General features: G+C 41.0%; 1 protein-coding gene across 5 annotated transcripts in view; it reads left to right on the forward strand.

Moving 5' to 3' along the window:
* Window positions 1-20,432, forward strand: part of POU2F1 (POU class 2 homeobox 1) — a 184,863-nt gene extending 164,431 nt beyond the window's left edge. For 3 of the 5 annotated variants that reach the window (XM_067728526.1, XM_067728527.1, XM_067728528.1), the window contains 3 exons: window positions 5,056-5,401; window positions 6,171-6,259; window positions 9,045-20,432. In XM_067728526.1, the coding sequence (XP_067584627.1) occupies window positions 5,056-5,401; window positions 6,171-6,259; window positions 9,045-9,352 (743 nt within the window). In that variant the 3' untranslated portion in view covers window positions 9,353-20,432. The remainder of the gene's footprint in view (window positions 1-5,055; window positions 5,402-6,170; window positions 6,260-9,044) is intronic. The other 2 variants (XM_067728530.1, XM_067728531.1) reach the window with 1 other exon arrangement.
* The last annotated feature ends 2,299 nt before the right edge of the window (window positions 20,433-22,731 follow it).

Below are 22,731 nucleotides of genomic sequence, written 5' to 3' on the forward strand. Positions count from 1 at the left end.
CTTGTAATAAACTATAATGGAAAAGAATCTGGAAAAGAATATATATATATACACACACACACATACAACTAAGTCACTTTGCTGTACACCTGAAACTAACACAGTACTGTAAATCAACTATACTTCAATAACTACAAAAAAATTTTTTTCAATTAAAAAGGATGAGGTGGGAAACAGGAGGTTGTGCCACGCACTATATTCTTGCACGTAACTTCCTACTAACCTTGTGAGGTGGTGATGGCGTCTAATTCTGTTGTTGAGGACACGAAAGCTCAGCAGGCATCACTTCCCTGATCAAAGTTGCCCAAGTAATTAAGTTGCCAAGAATATAGATAAAAGATATATATTGATTAAGAGGTGATTCACTGGGAGAATTCATTTGAAAATCCCATTATTATACTCTAGTGCTCATATGACATTCATATTGAAGACACCTAGAATGTGGTTGGAGGATAACAACCAGAAAGAGCTACTTTGAATGGTTTCTGGAGTCATCATCTCTTAGCCCAGGTTAAATTCACTGATGAAATTAATGGGATTTTCTTTGTATATATGCGGGATTTTAAGAAAATGATACCAAATGGTCTGAAAACGGCAGCGGAGAGTGAAGAAAAGGCTACTTTAAGCCTTTGACCTCAAGTTCATTTCAGAAGTTTGAAAAGAAAGTAGTGCCCGTAAGTGAAATCAGGTTAGATAAGCTGAAAAATTGGTCAAGAAAAGATTGAAATTATATTGAAATTTACTAGCGGTAGAAGAGAAATGAGAGAAGATATATACCTTTCTATAGAACAGGGGGCAGGTCTTAGGAAAAGAGTGTCAAAGTGAAAAAGTATGTATGAATCTGCCAAACATATAGGACCCAACACAGCATCAATAGCTCAGTGATATAAATTGGTCTGATAGATTTAGAACTGAATAATGAAACTATGATTAATAATATCCACAAAGATGTAATTGTACTTTGGAACAGCAGCAGTCAAGAGGGAATCATCTTATTTATATTTTTGAGAGGGACAGAAAAAGGAGTAAATCCTCCCTTTTCACTTAACAGTAAGAAAGATATGTTTACCTGATTAATTCAGAGACCACATAACCCTTTTGTGTAGCATGATAGGAGGTGGGAAAAGTAGAGTCAGTACTGAAATAGATGGTGTCTAATTTTCTCCCAGCTCTGCAATATGTGAAAGAAACATTTCCTTAACAGTTAAAATGAGAGATGAATTCTAGGTATTCTTAGTATAGACGAGAAGAAGGCTTCAAAATAGATTTTAAAAGAACAAAACTGCCTGAATTTTTAATACAACTATTATGAGAGAAGAGAATCTTCTACGCCTTAGCGTTAGATTTTATCACAAAGAAGGTTCTTCTACATAGATCTTTTTTCCAATATGCTTATAGGTTTGAAATACTTATTTTGATTGGTCTAGTTCTTCTTTCATCTCTGAAGTCTTTTATACCTCATAGAAGTATTATATTGAAAATTTATAGATGTTTTTGGTCTTTATCAGTTCTCTATCTTGAGAAAATACCACTTAGGTTCTGCTCTACACATATATGTGGTTGATTATATCCTAGAACATAGTGACTTTCGCTAAATGACGTTCCAGCTAGTTTAGGCAACCGGTTTTTTTGTATGTAGCATTTACTGATTACTGAAGTAAGAGGGCCTGTTCTGTACTTTGATGATGTTAGATAGCATCAAAATTACAGCTCATTGGGAATAGTTGGCATCTTCTTTATCTATCCTATGCCTTATCAGTTATTTCTGCTTTAGGCAAAGGGACTTGATATTCTTTTTTTTTTTTTTTTTTGCGGTACGCGGGCCTCTCACCGTTGTGACCTCTCCCGTTGCGGAGCACAGGTTCCGCGGCCATGGCTCACGGGCCCAGCCATTTCGCGGCATGTGGGATCTTCCTGGACCGGGGCACGAACCCCTGTCCCCTGAATTGGCAGGCGGACTCTCAACCATTGTGCCACCAGGGAAGCCCGACTTGATATTCTTTAAGTAGCACTAGGCCTAACTTCTAGAGATATTTTAGACCTGTGCCATACAATATGGTAAGCACTAGCCTCATGGCTTTTATACATGTAAGATGTGGCTAGTTCAAATTGAGATTTCCTTTTCAAAGCTTAGTATGAAAAAAACTCATTAAATTTTTAAAATATTGATTTTATGTTGAAATATATTTGGAATATACTGGGTTAAATAGAGCATAATATTAAAACTAATTTCACCTCTTTCTTTTTACTATTTTCAATGGGACTACTAGAAAATTTAATTACATATGTACTGTATTTCTGTTGGACAATATTCATCTATAATAGTAAACCATTTCAGTGAATGTGTTTTAGCTGTCAGTGATATTTTTAATGTCAGTTAGTTATTTGTATTCAAATGTTTGTTCTCCTTACAACAAAAAGAAATTTTGGCATTTTGATTTTTTTTTAGGCCTCTCAAAGAACAATTTTCTAGATCTTTATTTTTCATACTAAATTTTATGAGAATCATAATATCATTGTATGTTTTTGTTTCCTCAAATAAGAAAATGTTGGGAATTCTCTGGTGGTCCAGTGGTTAGGACTTGGTGCTTTCACTGCTGGGGCCCCGGATTCAATCCCTGATTGGGGAACTAAGATCCCGCAAGGTGTGTGGCACGGCCAAAAAAAAAAGAAGAAGAAAATGTTTACCACAATAGACTTTTTGAGAGCTGATTTTCATTACCCAATAGCCACTTAAATTTTTTAATGCAAAGAAGGCATCTGACCCTTAGAATGGGAGAAGGTATTTGCAAACGAATCAACGGACAAAGGATTAATCTCCAAAATATATAAACAGTTCATGCAGCTCAATATTAAAAAAACAAATAACCCAATCCAAAAATGGGCAGAAGACCTAAACAGACATTTCTCCAAAGGAGATATACAGATGGCCAAGAAGCACATGAAAAGCTGCTCAACATCACTAATTATTAGAGAAATGCAAATCAAAATTACAATGAGGTACCACCTCACACCAGTTAGAATGGGCATCATCAGAAAATCTACAAACAACAAATGCTGGAGAGGGTGTGGAGAAAAGGGAACCCTCTTGCACTGTTGGTGGGAATGTAAATTGATACAGCCGCTAGGGAGAAGAGTATGGAGGTTCCTTAAAAAACTAAAAATAGAATTACCATATGATCCAGCAGTCCCACTACTGGGCATATACCCAGAGAAAACCATAATTCAAAAAGACACATGCACCCCAATGTTCATTGCAGCACTATTTACAATAGCCAGGTCATGGAAGCAACCTAAATGCCCATTGACAGATGAATGGGTAAAGAAGATGTGGTACATATATACAATGGAATATTACTCAGCCATAAAAAGGAATGAAATTGGGTCATTTGTTGAGACGTAGATGGATCTAGAGACTGTCATACAGAGTGAAGTAAGTCAGAAAGAGAAAAACAAATATCGTATATTAATGCATATATGTGGAACCTAGAAAAATGGTAGAGATGAACCGGTTTGCAGGGCAGAAATTGAGACACAGATGTAGAGAACAAACGTAGGAACACCAAGGGGGGAAAGCAGCGGCGGGGGTGGGGTGGGGTGTGATGAATTGGGCGATTGGGATTGACATGTACACACTGATGTGTATAAAATTGATGACTAATAAGAACCTGCTGTATAAAAAAAATTAGAGAAAACCTATTTATTAGGTTTATAGACATGTGTGCAATTAAAAAAAAAAACACTACTGTTACCTTGGAAAAAAAAAGACTATACATTTTCCTGTAAGCACAGGTTTAGTCACATCCAAGTTTGGTATGTAATAGTTTTATTATCATTCAGTTCAAATTATTTTCTAACTCCAATTGTGATTTGTTTTTTGGGGGGTTACTTAGAAGTAGTGTATTTCATAACTTCTAGTTACTTTTTTGTTACTGATTTGTAGCTTAACTGCAAGTCAAGAAACACAGTTTGTATAATTTTAATACTTTGAAATTTGTTAAAATTTGCCTTATAGCACAGTATGGTCAGTTTTAAAAATGTTTCAAGCGTGCTTGAAAATAATTTGTAATTTAAAGTTTTGGAGTATAGTGACTATATATCTGCGTGTTGAATCAAATTTGCTGCTCACGTTATTTAAGTTTTTTATATCCTTACTAATTTTTTGGGGGGGGGTGGTCTACTGGTTCTGAAAGAGTTATCCTCTATCAGTGAATGACAGCAGTATGTTAAATCTCCTATTATGATAGTGAATTTGTCTATTTTTTCCTTGTAGCTCTGTTGCTCTATATAATTTGAAGTTAAGTACATACAAATTGAAAACTTCCTGGTAAATTGGTCTTGTTGATATGAAGTGCCCTTTTTTATTTCTAGTAATGCTTTTGCTTTCAAGTCTACTGTATCTGTTATTATATAATTTCCTTTTAGTTTATATTTGCACAGTATATCTTTTCCAGTTCTTTTACTTTCAACCTTTTGTACCATTATGTTTTGTTTTTTAATAAACTTTTAAAAATTAAAAAAAAAGGCATCTGGACATATGCCTTTAGTTATTTTCATACTGTTTCTGTACATGTTATTGACACTTATTTGAGAAAAATGTGTAACTTTTAATTTTTCTTGATTTCATTGCTTTGTTTTGATTTTTCTATAGAGACTACTAAGGAGATTTCTGAATGAAAATGCTTTTCAGAAGCTTGGATTTTTTTGCTTGTACATTTCTTCCCCAGAGCAGTTGTGTTCTGTAGTTAGAGCTTCTATGTTTTTTTAATTTTTAATAGGAAATTGGAAATGGAAAGCTGTGTTCCCTGTTTGTTTTATGGTTACTTTATTGCTCTTGCCTCTTAAAGTAGGTTCATGGCTTTGGTTCTTAAAATGTTTGTTTTTGTGGTTAATTTCCCTAGAAACACTAAACTCGGTTAATAAAAAAGGACATGTTTAGAGGTTACTGGATGGTAAATTAATTATTCAGTTGATTCTAGATTATGGTTGAATAAAGCAGCCATTCTTCCAAAAACATTTACAGAAGGTCACTTTCTAATATGATTCCCTTTTCAGGCACTACAGACACCGCCTCCAACAACACCGCAGCCGTGATTTCCACAGCGCCTCCAGCTTCCTCAGCAGTCACTTCCCCTTCTCTGAGTCCCTCCCCCTCTGCCTCAGCCTCCACCTCTGAGGCATCCAGTGCCAGTGAGACCAGCACAACACACACCACCTCCACTCCTTTGTCCTCTCCTCTTGGGACCAGCCAGGTGATGGTGACAGCATCAGGGTTGCAGACAGCAGCAGCTGCTGCCCTCCAAGGAGCTTCACAGTTGCCAGCAAATGCCAGTCTTGCTGCCATGGCTGCGGCTGCAGGACTAAACCCAGGCCTGATGGCACCCTCACAGTTTGCAGCTGGGTAAGGTGCTTTCTCATCTTGTTTACATCTGAGAAACAGCTAGGAGGTCATCCCTGGAGTAACTTATAGCGAATACTTTTTCATCACTATCTTAAGTGCAAAAAAAGACAAAAAACAAAAACAAAAAATCCTTTAAAGCCATAATCTCTTTGAAATGGGTTGCTCTATAGTAGTAGCACAAGGATTTTGATTATGGTTGGAATTAAGTTTCTTAACACTCTGGAAGGACAGTAGTCATACCTTTATTTCTAGATGAAGATACAGAACACCAGGCCACTGATTATACCTGAGTGATGGGACCAGGAAGAAAGCCCAGGATTCCTGACTCTTTATTCTTATGCTTTCTCCATTAATCTCTGAACTGTCTGCTTTCTAATTCTCAAACATAAATAAGAGATACAGTCATAGGATTCCTACTTTTATATTACCATGAAACAAATAAGAATTACTTCGTAAATATATTCCTTTCTCTGGCATTTTTTCCCTTTTGTTTTGGAAAAAAGGAGAATGAAGTAATTCAAAGAGTCAAAATGACTGCAAGTTTTACATTCTGTGTGGACCATAACCTCGTTTTGCTTTGTACAAGTGAGCGTCAAGGAAAGCAGTAACTTGGAAGTACTAACCACACCATGTAAGAGTGTAAAGAGAGTAACGTATTTCCATATACTTCCCCAGTTGTATTTTCCTTTTTCTTATCCATTTGAGTATGTTGTCAAACTGACACAGGCATCTACATTGTAATAAAGTGACTGTTCTTTTGTACTTTCAGAGGTGCCTTACTCAGTCTCAATCCAGGGACCCTGGGTGGTGCTCTCAGCCCAGCTCTGATGAGCAACAGTACACTGGCAACTATTCAAGGTCAGTAGAATTTTTTTCCTTACTTAGCCTTTTTTTTTTTTTTTTTTTTTTTAATGGTGGAAGTCTGCTTTGCTAGAGGTGAAAGTGATGGGAAGAGATAGTTGAATTGATAATGCTCGCTAACCTGAGGACCAAGAATGTGTCCTTGTAAACAGCTTTGTAAGAGAAATATAGGTGTCGGTCTGTAAGAACAGGAAATATACTTAGTTTGGTGTATTAAGAAACCAGGACTGAGACTTCCCTGGCAGGCCAGCGGTTACGACTCCGAGCTTCCACTATAGGGGGTGCGGGTGTCCTATCCCTGGTCAGGGAACTAAGATCCCACATGCTGCATGGTGTGGCCAAAAAGAAAGAAAGAAAGAAAGAAAGAAACAAGGACTTTAATGCTGATATTTATCTTCTTATGTAAATAGACTTGGAGGCAGAATTTCCTCCTCCATTTATCTAAATAGTCATCCAAGACCCATCCCCAGGCAAACTTGACCAAGAAAAATTCTCCAGTCCCCACCCCCGCCCCTAAGAGAGCCTTATACAAGAAGGCCCTATAACGAATTAACATTGGAGCACATCGTGCAGACTTAAGGAGTACTTTTAATTCTTGTTAGGTTCTTCCCTTTGTATATCCCCATCATTATAGAGCATATATTCTCTTGGATTTTAATGTCTCTTTTCCAAGCCCAGATGGGTCCCTTTTGGCCTTAGCATGCTATCCAGTCTAAAATGAGTCTAAATCCACTCATTCTATGTATTGAAGGGTTTGATTTGTTTAATGTCTGAGCTTTGTGTTTGAAGATGCTTGCTGTTACGTGATTCAAGGAAACACTTTGAGATATCACTATATTGATCTGAGAAATTTTCCTTAAAATAATTTGGGCTTAAATGAGAGTTCTTGGGGCCAAAAATAAGCTGTTAGCGAACTTCAATTAAGATTAGTGTTTCGATGAAAAATAAATAAATAAAAGAAGAAATTAATTAAGAAATGAAAAAAAATAAATAAATTAAGAAATGAAAAAAAAAAAGATTAGTGTTTCGGCCTTCCCTGGTAGCGCAGTGGCTGAGAGTCTGCCTGCTGATGCAGGGGTCACGGGTTCATGCCCCGGTCCGGGAAGATCCCACATGCCGCGGAGCGGCTGGGCCCGTGAGCCATGGCCGCTGAGTCTGCGCGTCCGGAGCCTGTGCTTCGCAACAGGAGAGGCCACACAGTGAGAGGCCTGCGTACCGCAAAAAAAAAAAAAAAAAAAAATTAGTGTTTCATGGATGATATCTCTACAGTATACTGTAGACAATATTAGTTCCAGACAAATCTAAAACATGACCTAGATTACCTTACATTATATTGACTTTCTCATTGACTAAATCATATGTGAAATTGATGGTTAGATCTGTAAAGCTTTTATCATAAAAGGATTTCTTTTTGGAGTAAGATTTGTGATAAATCACGTTTTCTCTTGCATTTCGGTGTACCTCTGGTGTACCTCTGTAGTGATACTAAAAAGGCAAGATGCCTTCCATAGGGCATAACTGAGTACAGAACAGGTACTCTCTGGGAAGATCTAGAACTGGACTGTAACCCTAAGCCTGGAATCTCAGAAAACGTCAAGCTGCACCAAGACTCACTGTTCTGTACTCTTTGTGTCATCATGTTCAAAGTCAAGGACATTCCCTCAGCTCCTCTCTCTTTCTTTATATATTATGTAAGAAATCAATCATTTTTAATGCCACTAGGAAATACATGTGCCTCAAATATACATGTGAGGATGTGGTTATATGAGTGAGGGGATTGTGGGGGGTTGTCAGATACAGGAAAAGATATTAGAGTGACCAATTATTTTAATGAAAATTTTGATGATGAAGGAGAAGCAACAGCATCACAGAAAAATTCTTACATATTAAAGCAAGTCCTAAGCTTAGAACCCACCTGCATCAGTATAGCTCTGCTTTCCTCCTACAGAGACTCATCATTCTCCTTTGTGCAGGTCATAGAAATGAAATGTTTTGAAGTAAGAAATGAATCACACCTTATACTTTATTTGTTAATATATAACTTATTTTAGAACTAAAGTCTTTTCGAAAGACAGTTTTTATCTTGTATATCACACTATGAAGTACTCAAATTTATCAGTAATGCCAGTTGGTTTGATAAAAGCCAGCTATATTTTAACGCCTTAATCTCTGTAGCTAGTTTGTTTTTTGAATGGAGGTAATCTAAAGGCAGTGATCTTCATTAAAAACAAAATTATTGGATTTAACAAATATTTCTAGGTAGACGGAATAAAGTTGAGATTTCAAGATAGAAACGTGACTCGTTGATTCTCCTCTCACCTATCCTGATCATGCGCATTAAATTAGAGTTTTCAGGGGGCTTCCCTGGTGGCGCAGTGGTTGGGGGTCCGCCTGCCGATGCGGGGGGCGCGGGTTCATGCCCCGGTCCGGGAGGATCCCGCGTGCCGCGGAGCGGCTGGGCCCGTGGGCCACGGCCGCTGGGCCTGCGCATCCAGAGCCTGTGCTCCACGGCGGGAGGGGCCGCAGCGGTGAGGGGCCCGCGTACCGCAGGAAAAAAAAAAAAAATTAGAGTTTTCAGCCCTTTAGGCTCTTTCAAAATTATAAATAAACTTTAGTTGGTGACAATATAGTGCTGTAATTAAGGGTAAAAAACTCAGTTAAGGGATGCGCTTTCTCCATCTGGGTTGTGGGAAAACTCAGTACATTTGATGTGTTGTTTGGCTTCTCTGGGATGATGCTAACATTCTCCTTCCTGCCTGTTTTGCGGGGGGTTTGTCTGTAGCTCTTGCTTCTGGTGGCTCTCTTCCAATAACGTCACTGGATGCAACTGGGAACCTGGTATTTGCCAATGCGGGAGGAGCCCCCAACATCGTGACTGCCCCTCTGTTCCTGAACCCTCAGAACCTCTCTCTGCTCACCAGCAACCCAGTTAGCTTGGTCTCTGCCGCTGCAGCCTCTGCAGGGAATACTGGACCTGTAGCCAGCCTCCATGCCACCTCCACCTCAGCTGAGCCCCTCCAGACCTCTCTCTTCACAGCGGCCTCTGCCAGCGGGGCTGCCTCCACCACCACCGCCTCCAAGGCACAGTGAGCTGGGCTGAGTGACGCCGCCAGCCCCCTTCTTCACTCCGAGTGCAACTGGCTGCCAGCCTGGCTGAGACTGAAACACGTGATGGGCTTCCTCTTGCCGTGTTGCAAGGGCAAGGGAGAGGAGGGAGAGAAGAAAAAACACATGCCGGAAAAAAAAGATGGAAATGGGACAACATTTGCCTAATTTTGTAATAAAACACTGTCTTTTCAGGATTGCTTCATGGATTGGAGAACTTTCTAACCAAAAATTTAAAAAAAAACAAAAAAAAAGGCAGAAACAAAAAATCAAAAACAAACAAACAAAAAAATAAGTGAAAGGACTACTTATCATTTCCAGCAGTCATGATGACGAGTTAAGGTGGGTTACCAATTCCAATATAGGAAGGGGATTTCTTGTTTGTCTAAATTTCTTTTTTTCTTAAAAAAAAAATCATTTTTATGGGTCTGTTGTACAGGCCATTAAGTCATAACAAGGTGTTTATAATCGTATCAATTGTGTTGGGGGTTCCTTTCTTAACTGGTACAATTTAGGCAGGCCTGTATTACTGTATCTCTATTGTTATTGTTGTTGTTGTTGTTATTGTTTTTTATATATATATATAGTTTGGACATGTTTATCTCTTGCTCCTGGATCCTATTTCAGTGAGCTCCCACACTGTGGGGCGGGAGGGTTTTAGGGTAAGGGGGACTTAACGTTCTTAATTGCGGGGAATGTTCTTGCTGGTTTCCTTATCCTTGATGACTCTTACAGAGGTGCTAGAAAATTATTTTCTTTTGCCACTTATGCAAGAGGCTTGGTGCAGAAGCTGAAGGCAGTGTGTGCAAACACTCCCACTCCACACACGCCCCCTCCCCCCCATCAGGTGGTGCCTTTGGAGCACTTTTGCGTAGGAAGGAATTCCTGCTGAACTGTAGCTCTCACTCACCCCAAATCATTGAATGACCTGAGGCCCAGATCCTGTGGTGCAACAGTGCTGCTTTCTGCTACTTTCAACAGGAATGGCTGTACATGTTGCAGGGCAGGATTTGGTTCCGAAGAGCAAAGACTACTGCAGACACCTAACTTGGTGGTTCTCCTGACTTCTTATCTCCTGAAATGCTCTACTGTTGTTGTGTTTGTTTGTTTTTTCCATTTTGTGGAAGTTTTTCATCCAAACTTCCTTTAACTTACTTGGCAAAGAACAAAATAACTTACTGAAATTGGGAAACTTTTCCCTTCTTTTGTTTTCTGAAGGAACTCTACTAGACTGTTTTCCATTGGTTATAGATCACCGAAAGAGGTGTGATGAGAAGAGTCTGAGGTTAGCTACAGACTTTCACCAGATGGCTTATCAATTCCTCTAACCCTGACGCTCTCCTTGGTTCTCTGACTAGAGAAGGCACTCATTAGCCGGGCATGGGATCTGTAGAACCTCTGAAAGACTTTGAGCAGGAACTTTGCACACACCTCAAGTGTCTCCTGGCTTTGTTAGTGATGCTCCTGCTAGGTAGGTCTAAATGGCAATACACGTCTCTGTTCATTGTAGAAGGCGATTAGCTTCCGTAATTGTTTTCAGGGTATTTCTAGACGATGTAAATGAGCCCATGAAAAGGAAGTGTTTATGGAAGTAGATGAAGAGGAATGAGGGTAACTTGGAAATTAGATTTCCCTTTTTGTCAGTGTTCTGTTATTATAGTATCTGTATCCAAAAAGTTCCCAAAAGACTGGATCACTGCAGTGCAGCTCATCTGAGCTCCCTTCTTATTGGAGTGAAAGGTTCCCATCTGGTGTTTGTGGGTGCTTGCATACATCTCCAGTGGTCCTATGACTGCACTTTTTCCCCGTTTCGAGCTGGGGGCTGAGAGAGAGCTTACAGGTAATTTTTCTTCTGCATGCTCTGCTTATATCCACAAGGGAGCTTGGATTCTGTGTATTTGTCTCTTCACAATGTTGGGAAAGGCAGTGATTCAGACACAATGTGCATTTTTGTTTGTGATCATCCAAGTGGGAGACAGGCATATTAATATTAAAAGACCAGAAATGTTTTAGTTCCCTTGTTAATTTTTCTTCTATTCCTTCTGTCTTCCCATTTTATTTCACAAAGTATTTAATTAACTACCCTTCACCTTCCTAAAATCCCTCCAAAATCAATGAACTGCAAGCAGGGAAACTAACAAATGTCCATCCACCGTTTTTGTGTGTGGTATGTTTTTTTTTAATGTTGTTTTTTTGACTAAGCTTGAACCAAAGTCAATTTTTAGCAAGCTGCTGTACTAATGGACTAGTTTATATCGTGCAGTTCAGACACATTGAGGAGATAGATGCTACTGACAATTTCTTTTTTCATTTGTCTTTATTAATTTTATATAAAAGTTGCTGCTTGTTTTAACCTTTTGTGTTGGTAAGTTGTAATATCCTCTGGGCAGACATTAACTTGATTTTTTAAGTAGTTTATTTAGTTTGGTGTGTAAATAGAATGGCAGTGTCAGTTACTAATTTTTCTCCTCTTCATCCCACTATTTCTCTGATGTAGTTGAATTTAATCTTTTATCCTGATTTGACATCTCTAATTTTAGTCTGTGCAAATGATTTTAGGGCTGTCAGTAATACTGTAGCTGCCCGTAATGATGAGTCCCTCCCTTGGGAGTGGTAAGTTAGGAGGAAGGATTCAGGGAGGGAAGTGCTGATACCCACCATACTGGATTAGAGGTTGTGGCATTAATTTCCCAAAATCGCTACCAAAGGAAGTGTTGAAACCCAAGGGACTCAAGCCCAATGGATTAAGAGGAAGAGCAAGGAAAGGCTGTGTTTGTTTGTTCTCCTGTGTGGTTCACAAATGCTCCCTCTCCCAAATAAGATTCACCAAGAGACTTCGATATTAAAAAAGAAGATACTAAGCTTTAAATGTCAGTACAGTGGTCTTCTCTTCCCTGCCCTGTCTATATTCTCGAGTTAATTCGGGATAGGGGGATTCTGCCTCTGTGTATGTGGGGTTGTGGATCACTTTATGAAGATAAAATTTAAACCAGCATAAAAACCTGTGTTTAAAAGAAGAAATAAATCCTTAGACAAAGGTAACTTTTAGAATTTTTCTGTTTTTTTCTCTTATTTAAAAACAAGTTGTGAAATGAAAGGTACATTTACACATGTACACATGAAACACTAAAACGGCTTGTTGATGGGTGTTTAACTTAAAATTGACTCCCCATCATCATCATCCCTAGATAGTCTACTGATCATATTGTGTCATGACTCAGCCTTTAGTCCTTTTTTACTTTATATCATCTTTTTTATCATCTCAAGAAATGCTTTTTGAATTGAATGAATCTCCTAAGCTAAGGTACTCAGACTTAACTTTTAGTCACCTTATATGGGAGAGTCTGGAAATTAAGAAGAACCATTTGACCAAAAAGAGATGTTAGAGATGTTTGGTAGCGTTTCTGCATTTCTAAGAGGGAGGGCCAGATAGGTCATCACAGTTAATTGTGTCATTCTTCTTTTTTTCCCCTTAATGTTTATGCAAGTTTTATTTTATCCCTGAATTTGGTTAACACATATTAAGCCAAAGACTAACTCTAAATGCATTTATAGCGATACTATATTTGCCCATGGTAATGGGCCCTCCCTAGGGAGTGGTGAATGTAATTGTTTGAATCCTGCTTATCACAGCGGGGCAATTTGGTTGTGAACTTTATTTGTACCCTGTATAAATCTAAAGGACAGCAGAAAGACCTGGAAAAGGGCTTCTCAGAGGAACAGTAGTATTGTTCCTGATTTAAGAAATATGTTGAGTGCTATGTTAGTTTAAATGTTTCTGAAGTTACATAGGCAGCTTTTTAGAATTAAAAAAATTGTTCCTGTCCATTCATTACCTGATATAAAACACACTTGCTTTTATTTATTTGGTAAGAAAGATCAATACTATCCTAATTTACTCAGCTTATTATTGAGGAATGGAACCAAAGGAATCCAACTTTCGTTTTGTGTAGGACCATACTGATTTGTACTTCATGGTAGCATTATTAGAAATTAGCGTTTTTTTACAAGGGCAAATAATATTAATTAAAAGATTTTTAGTGAGATTATCTTGCCAGTTTGTTCTACACAGTTCATTCATTGTTGGGGAGAAAAGCACAATTGTACCTCTTTTTTACATTATTTTGTTCTATTATCCCTCATTTATTTGGGAAGGTGGGAGGAAACCTTGTCTATTTCAGAAGCACAGATACTTGCTTGACATAATATTTAAGTTCAGCCCAATCTTTATCATTAAATTTTCTATTTAAAAATTGCTGGGAGAGCTGGATACATTTGAAAATGTAGGAAATTAATGTAGATTTTTAAAGTTGTAAATCCTGTTAGTCAACATTGCAGTTAGTGTATAATAAACACTTGGCTTACAAAAGAAGCTCTTTGTTGTTCATAGTCTAAAGTTGTTCCCAAACCATGTCATCCTCACAAAACTTTCTTTACCAAGAAAAAAGTGAAATCGTTACGGTAGGAAGAAAAGAGAGAGAGTGGACACAGGGAGCAGTCAGCAAGCCCTGAGCGTCAGGGCTGCCCGTGAGCGCACGGCGCGGGGCGGCGCCTGGTTCACACTTCCTGCCGGCAGTCTGCTGTGGCCTTGGACCCACAGGGGCCCCCCAAAAGTCAGTCTGCGATCTGAGAACCCTCCGTTAAGGGGCCTCAACAATTAATTATGAGAGTTGGTCCAATACTTTCTCCTTAATCGGCATGTAAAATTGATAAATTTAAAGTTTATTCGTTCAGACCGTGTTTATTGGAGCTGAAAATGTTAAAAAGACCATCAATACTAATGGAGAAAAAGACTCAAAACTTGACATTTAAAATTACTCAAACGGGCAAGAATTGATGAATTCATTTGATCATAACCATTATGAGTTCATTTTTGTATGTGTGTGTGAAAAGCATTTAGTTTAATCACAGCCCTGGCCATCTACTTGCATAGATGGTGCACACAGTACAAATGTGAACTTGGACAGAAATAGGATAAGTAAACTGCTTTCATCATTAAAGGCTGATACTAATCCTGTTCTGCCTCATTCTTTTCTTCATCTAAAGAGATTCAATGGGACACGCCTGAAATTTTCAGTAAGGTATTTGAAAGGATTCCATCCAAAGGGCAGGGAATATGTGTTTTCTCAGAGTTGTCAGGTTTACACCCAGATTTCCATATGATTTGTGAAGTTGCTTTCTTCTGACCATCCTTACTCATGAAGCAGTTCCATGTGTGGGCTCTTCTACTCTCAGCCTTTGCTCCAAGCAGCAAACCTTAGCAGCTCTTAACGTTGATTCTGTAATCTGGATCTCCTTTCCTCTCTTCCTTCTCTTCCTTTTCTCTTTCAATGGTGATACCTTAATCTGGGAGGTAATGCTCGTGGGTAACAGCTAGCTTCTGGCCCCTCCATAAAATACCTCAGCATAGTTTAGCATTGTTACAGAACTGGTTTTAAACTAAAAACCAAATAAATAAGTAAAAAGAAAAAACTTTATAAATAGTGGAAATAATTCTAGCTGTAGCATTTAGTCGAACTGATGTTTATTATGATTGATAAACATGATTGATGCTGTATGTATTGGGGATCCTGTTTATAGGTTACAGTTTATAGGGTTAGGGACGGTGGGTGGGGAGAGAAGAAGGTGATTATGTTAGAAGGAAAATGTTGCATTGCTCGTGTGTGTGTTCGCTTTTCCTTATCTGTGTCTTGCCAAAGGAAACTTGATCATCCCTGTGTTTGGGTTTGGGATCCGTCAGCCTCTCTGCGGTCTGGCCTGCAGTGCAGTGTGTGGTGGCGTGCAGGTTACACGTGGGTTGTCCAGTTCAGGGTCCTCGAAGGCATTTACATCCCTTCCTGTGGCTGCCCAGGCCCCCCATACCCCGCCAGCCTCTCCTGATGATTCATTACCTCTGTACGTAGCAAGAGCTTAGGAGAAGGATGAATGTGTGAATGTCGGGGGTGTGTGGTTGAGCAATACAGGCAGAAGTAGAGAAGCACCATTTAATTTGGAGAGGAAAGGAGAAATGAATGATTGATGCATCTTAATCTAAGAAAATTAAGCAGGTTTTTTGTTTTTTTGTCGCCCTCTGTCATGTTACTGAATGTTGTGCTAGTAGCATAACAGTTTAAAACCTCACTTCCTTCTCTCATACGAAGGCTAATTTTGTCTCGACCAAAAATGCGAACAGAAGGAAACCAGATCAAGAAGTTGAAAGCCAACCTGCTCGCCTCTTACCTGTGATATGGTGTGACCTTTAGGGATGGGTTAGTTAGTGAGATTGAGAAGAGTATTGTTCTTAGTGGGGATGTGAATGAGAAATGATGCTGGTTTAGGAACAGTTAAGAGTCCTTTCTGGCCATACTCTGGGACAAACTTTCTTGGCTCCCTGAGTTCAGATATAGACTCTATGTCCAGAAAGGCTATTTTTTAATAAGTGATCCATCTCACAGAACCTAAGTGGGGTTCGGTTTGGATACCAAAGACACTGCATTGTTTATCCTTACGTTTTCAACACAGGCAGAGGGAATAGGAACAAAAAGCTGAAATTTGGAAAAGCTTTATCTTTGTCTCTTTCCTTTTCCTCTCCCCTCCCCATCCCCACTTTTTGAAGGAAGTCTTATTGGTCATCCTGGCTTTGGAAAAGAGATTTATTTAGTTTCACTCTGCTGGCTCTGTAAAAATGGATAGAGTTGCTAAGTGTGGCAGTGATATTCTTGGAACTGCTGGGAAATTTAGGGGGGGTGGCAAAAGATGGGGGTAGAATTCTTTTCTTATTTCCCTTTATCTAACACTTATAAAGAGAACCAGTACAGCCTGTTTGAGTTCAGACGATATTTAGTTGTTCTGTCACTTGTGAAGGATAAGCATTTTCAAGAGCAAGATTACATGGAAATCCAAAAGGCCTTCCTTTATTCTTCCACAGAGCTGTATTGTTCCGGAATGTTTTCACATATGGGCTCTGGGGAATTGAGTAGTTCACTGTTTTGGTGTACTATTGACGAGACACGGAAAAGAGGGGAGGGATAAGAAATTTATTGCTCTCGACAGAAAACGATCAGGTTGCAGAACTTCATGACAGCTTTACTAGTAATCTTATTGTTCTGATGTTATATAAAAGTGGTATTAATATTGTGTGACTTTTCAAAGCACTAGGTAGGTCAGGAAGCAGGTATCAAGGCTATTGAAGATAAGAGCACTTGAAACAACAGTTGAGGGAAGACAAGGCATACATGATGGACCGCCACTGCACCCGGAAGTGAAGCTCCCACGGTGGGCAGGGCAGGGCCAGTGCCCTTTATGATTCTTTCTGCATCCCTGAATCAGCCCACTCCTCACAGGGCCGTGCCACCCAGTGCCACCTTCCAGTTCAAACCCAGGACACTGTCAGAAAGTTCAGACCCCAAAACTAATTTACTGTAAAAAAAAAAATATATATTGAGGTCTGCTGCAAAGTTCCCCCGAATTTTCTTTGTTTACTTGTTCATCGTTGTTTTCATGGAGTCAGCCACAACCTCACAAAAGCAGCTTAAGGCTTCTTTCGTAACTTGGCAGTGGCATTGAGCTCTCTCACATGATGTCCCAAAGTCTGCAGGCAGACAGTTGGGTACAGTGCTGTTTCCAAAATGAGACATCCAAACACTTCTTTAAAATTGGGATCTCCTTCGAATGGAAAAGGACAGAGCCAAGGAGAGAGAAGACTCTGTACTCCTACCCAGTCCCTCAGCGTCTCTAAGTCTGAGCAATAGAGCAGGAAAGGGAAAGCACTTTCAGAAGCTGGAAAGACAGTCCTGTTAGGAAAGGCTGTAGTTGTAGGCAGGTGGGGTGCCTCGTCTTTGGTTCTGATCCTGCGTGGGTCTGCGGAAGGCACGTACTGTATGAGAGTAGAGTGGACTAGCCTGGTTGCGTGTAAAACTGCAAACAGTTGGGAGGGGGGAAAGGAGAGAACCAAAGACGTTGCAACTGTATTATAACATTGGCTTTTGACAGCGTAAATGGTGTGTCGTGTCTCCCCTGAGTGCGGGCAAAGTGGAGATGCAGACTTCTTCCGGCTTCTTACCTCTGCTCGCGGGGCCTGTGTGCATTACTCAGTCCACAGGAGGTGTCACTCCGAGGAAATGCCCTCCCCCACGTTAGACCGTAGTTCAGTCCCTGCAGCTGTGGTGGTGGTGGCAGAGGCGAGGTGAATAAGCGTGGGGTTTTCCGCCCACCACGAGTCCAGGAGCTGTTGTATACCTCATTTCTAACTCGTGACTGAGTAACTTGCTTTAAAACTTTCTCTAAACCCTACAGAGTTGCCAAGTCTGCCCTCCCTCCTCTGAGTAATGTTGAACTCTGGCCTATAGCATCACGGGACCTGTAGCCTAGGGTGGGACCTCCCAAAGCCTCTGAATGTCGCTGCTTTAAAAGCTACTGCAAACTGAGGGCAAATTGCAATCTTCTCCTTCTTTTTGTTGCAGGGGGTCTTCCCAGGTCTCTTAACATCTGTTCCTTGCCACCCTGCTCTTAGGGGCTGGCCAGCCGGCCACACCCCGACCCCACCCCCCCATCTCTGACTGCTGGCCACACCTCCCCTCCAGTACTTGCCTTCTCCCTGGTGCGGGGAGGCCATCCCCTTCCCCTGTGAGGCCTCAGGGTTCTGCTTATTTTCAGGACTTTGGGTGGAAGGGAAGACACCAAAGGCTCCTTTAAGCTGACTGCTGCATACACATTTCACTTTTTTTCCTTTGACATGACCAAAAAAAAATCCAAATATTTAAGTTTTTATTGTTATTAATATTATTATTATTTGACAATCTTATATCCAATGGGCTGTCTAGAAGCTGCATCCCCAGCCCTTCACCTTTTCTTTGAATGTAGTTCCCAACCTTCAATTCCCACCCCCAATGTCGAAAAAAAGAGCTTTGCCAGGTCTTACTACTGCTGCTATAAGCCAGGGGAGGGTGGTTTCTTTGTTTTGTTTTGTTTTGTTTTTTAAATTTCCAGCCAAAACCAAAGATTTTTTAATGATTGTATAAACTCAAAACAAACAAAAAAACCAAAGAAAAGGGAAGTCTTCAGCGTCAATCCAGTCTGTGGCGTCCTGGTGTTTAGAGGAGCGAGGCCCGGGGCAGGGAAGGGGGTGCCCCTGACTGCACTGAAAGAGCAGGGAGTCTGTTTCCAGTGTTCCAGGGTGTGCAGAGGCACATGCTTGGTAGCTTTGGCTCCTGCCAACCTGTGAACGTGCCATGGAACGAACTGGCATTTCAGATTTTCCAAAACGGTAGGCAGAAGCCCATCACCACGATAGTCCTCCCTACGACAGCCATGGTCACTGCAGGGGCTTAGCGCAGGGACGGGGAGCCCGGGCTGCTGCTGGGCGCCTTGGACTCCACAGAGTGGGGGAAGTTGAAGACACTGGTGCAGGATTGGCTGCTCTGCCGGGTGCTTTAACCTCTGGGGCCGTGCCCGTGAATACTCGCCAAGGTGCCCTTCTGAGCCTTTTCTCTCTTTTCCTTTACTGGAACTGCTTGGAAGTGGCTGTCCTGTTTGTGAGAAAACACGCAGAAGGATTATCAAGCTTTTTCATTTCTTCTTACAGTAGTTTGTTTCCTTTTTGCAGCACCACTGTGCAACTATGCATTGTATTTCACAACCTTTTGTGCTAGGTAGATGCCTGTGACTTTTTAACTTGGGGGGTGGTGGGTGCAAATGAAGGAACTTTTTACACGGATCTTTTTAATCTCAGTTGATTAGGGGAGGGGGGGGATTTGGTTCTAGGGTCATACAAGCTCTATCCCAAAGCAAAATCCAAATGTTAATAATATTAGCCTGATGCAGATACCAAAGATAATTTCTTTCCTGCAGAACCTTAGACTTGTGTATTAAGTACGATTACCCAGCACTTGCATTAGTCTAACCTCAGTAATTCCAAAGCTTAGATGTATATTTTGGTATATTTCTGGGATATTAAAAAAAAATGTCGTTTAACTTCTTGTTTGTTTCAGTGTAATGCTCTTAAAGTCATAGCATGAAGATAACTGAACTGTCCTATTCTTAGTAGTTTGAAATAATAGTATTTTTGTATGTTTTGGGTGTGTCTATGTATGTAGTAACATAACAATTTTCACTGCCTAGGTGTTCATAATAAAAAAGAAAACAAAAAAGTTCTGAGTGTACATAATATTCAGTAATAAACTTCCACCGGGGTCAATTTGGATTGAATATTTGCTGATTTATCGGTCCCAACTGGGATTTTGTTTTGTTTTAAAGAGACAGTGGTTGTTTTGGGTTTTTTTCTAAAGCTGTTTTCTTTCTCTCTGTCTTTAAATATCTTAACTCCCCCCACCTTTTTCTTTTCTTCCTTTTTTTTTTTTTTTTTTTTAAATATTGATTCAGGGGTGTTTTTCCACTGTTGTCAAGGGAGGGACACAAGGGGGAATTGACCCCTTGGCCTCCCAAAACTTTTTGTTTTATGTACTTAACTTTAAAATGTGAGTTTGAGTTCTCTTTTGTGGAAACTTAAGATGTGGTGTAAATGATTCTTTCCAAAATTGTCCAGCAGCTTTAATGAGGCAGTGACAATTCCTAAGTAGTTTATTGGGAGTCCTTTTACATTTCTCCTTAGATAACTCTGCAATCTGGGTGGCTATTGTATAGCCTCACTGTCCCAGACGCCTGGTTAGCCATTTCCCCTCGGATAGGAACATGCTACAAGAATCAACCCATAACTTGGGAGTCTGGGGCCTCGTTATCTGGGCCCCCGGGAGACACACGTTTTCTTGGTTTTGAAAACCCGAAACACAAGCAATTTACATTTGGGGGAATTAGCTGATACCTCCTGAGGCCTGAGGAGGTGGTGGGGAATATGAGTGGTGCTGTCTCTTTAAAAGTGCCCTTTATATGATTCCCCCTCCTGGGGCTGCCTGCAGGGGGCTGTAGGCTTGGGAGAGGTTGTGTAGGTGACAGTGAATCAGAATGAAAATGGTAGATTTTGTGTAGATGCATTTGTCTGCTGTAATTTTTTATATATATTAAACTTACTGTAACTGTACAGTTCATTTCTGTTGTAAAACATCATTAAACCATTTTCCAAGTGTTTTCACATTGTTTGAGTTTCTCTGAAGTTGTTGCGTTGGTATTCGGGTTGCTTCACACATTCCCATACAGACTTCTCGACTAAGCCTTCCAACTTATTTTTTCCAGCAGGTGCTCTCAGGCAGCCCGGGATCACTGTAAGCACACTGGTTCCTCCGCCACCCGTGCCCTGGCCTCGGCACGCTTCTCCCTGTGCTCCGTGCGGCGCTGGGGCCACCACACTGCTCTCTGCCCAGGCCCCAGTGGCTTCCTGGGCCCCCGAGTCTGGTAGCAGTGGTTTCCTTCAGACCCCGAGGGCTTTGTGTGATCGATTGATTCATCTGTGAGAGAACTCTTCAGAGGTCCCCTCTCACTGTGTATCTGACTGCAGAACTGTCATTGAAATTGACTTTTCCAAACCACCGTGCCCCTCTAGCATTTCCTGCCAGGTCCTGAACAGTCATTCTCTGGGGTCCTCTGAAGGAAGCTAATCCTGAACTTGGCCCTCTGGTTCTCCTGTCTGAGGGTACACAACTTAGCTCCGTCTCTCTAGCTTCTTGTAGCCAACATTTAGTGTCTAAATGCAATTAGTTGACTGCATAAAAGGGAAAGTTTGAATCTTAAAATGAATTTCCCACAGAGAGAAAACTTCAGCTTGTTGAAGAGCTCTGGGAGGCATCCTGTTTAACTAGTGTGTATGAACTGAGTCTGTGCGTCCCCCTTGAATTGGCAGACGGAGAGAGGCTGAAAGAGAAAGCTTGCGCTCTGGTCTCAAGGTATGGCTGCTGTCTTGAAAGGGGCCCAGAATGGGAAGACAAATGCTGGGTCCTTTTCTCCTCTGTTCCTACGTCAAAGAATGCCTCGCTCTTTTCCATTCCACCCTGTCTTGTTATTTATAACTTGCTTTTCAGTTTGTAAAGTTACTCTTAAAACAATTTCAAGTTTTAACAGGAATTGGCTGTTTGGTAGAGACAGCAGCGGGCTCACAAGCACGAGGACTTCAGAAGGCAAAACCCATCTGTCACGGGCTAAGGCATGAGGATAAAAGCACTGATTCCATTCTGTTACCCTGTAGTCCTTTGTAAAAAGGTTGTTGTTGTGTTCTAACCCACTCCAGTGGTGTCTTCCAAGAGGAACTACCCATGAGAGGGTATGAATTCTCCAACTGCAGCCTTTTCTCTCTGCGAAGACCAGGGCCATTCTCAGCTTGATTTGGGGCTTCGTTGTGCCAGCACGTCCACTGAGTCCTCTCCCGGCGGCCTTCTCTGTGTAGTTGCCTTGCACGGAGTCCAGTAAGTCCTCTGCCCCACCCACCCTGGGCCAGCTCCCACACCCATAGCTTACAGCCAGCTTTCCTCCTACCTCTTGAGTCAAAATCTTGATCGAATTGGGTCAAACTCTTATCTTCAGGCCAGCCGTGTGGGTCACACAGCCCGTGTGAAACTCAGCTGACCTTAAAACTAGGTATGAGGTTGAGGCTTAACGTTGACTAATAGAGGAAGCCAACTTCATGTGTTATAAGATGCCCAGTGAACAGCAGATAAAGCGGCAGCAGCCACAATGAGGCTCTCACTTGTCATTGTGAACTTCAGTCAGCGGAAGGGCAGTTAAAACAACATGGTGTAATTTTCCCATTCCTTTGCCCCATGACCAGGTTACAGAATTAGGGCTGATAGTTTTCAGCCCTTCTCTCCCTCCTCAGAGCCCTGTTCCTTCCATGAAACCTTCCGCAGCTCCCCCCATGCCTTGCCGAGCTCTGTCCGTACCCCTTCATCGGCAGCTACTCACCCCGCCCTCACTCCGCTTCCACCTGCCTGTCCTGTGTGTGTCACGACAGTGCACTGTGATGCCGAGTTCTTTACTCGGTGTGGATGAAATACAATGACAAAATTTTAAGTCCCTAACTAACTCTGATGATACTTCTCTAGCTTCCCTGGTAGCTTGCCAAGCGCTGGGCACAGAATAGGAAGGTGCTAGGTCAATACTTGGTGAATGGAATTGAATTCCCCTCTGGGGCCAGGGTATGAATCGAATGCCTTCTCTCCTGGCAGAGACGCACATCACTCCTGTTGGAATCCCAAATGCTCAGGGGCTTTTAATAGCCATGGCCTTCGATTTCAAAGTTTTCTGATTTCAAAGTCTTTACCCGATATTAATTGGTGGCTTGATGAGTTAGTTAGGGCCTTATAAACAGCCACTGCAGTTAGAGGAAATACTGCTGGGGACAGGGTCACTTTTTGTGGGAGAACCTGACCTAAAAGACCTCTGTTGTCCCGTCTCCTTCCCCAAACCCTACAGACTGAGGTTTCTGTTTTTGCTTTTGTTTT

The sequence above is a fragment of the Pseudorca crassidens genome, chromosome 2 (assembly GCF_039906515.1).
Source record: "Pseudorca crassidens isolate mPseCra1 chromosome 2, mPseCra1.hap1, whole genome shotgun sequence".
NCBI lineage: Eukaryota > Metazoa > Chordata > Mammalia > Artiodactyla > Delphinidae > Pseudorca > Pseudorca crassidens.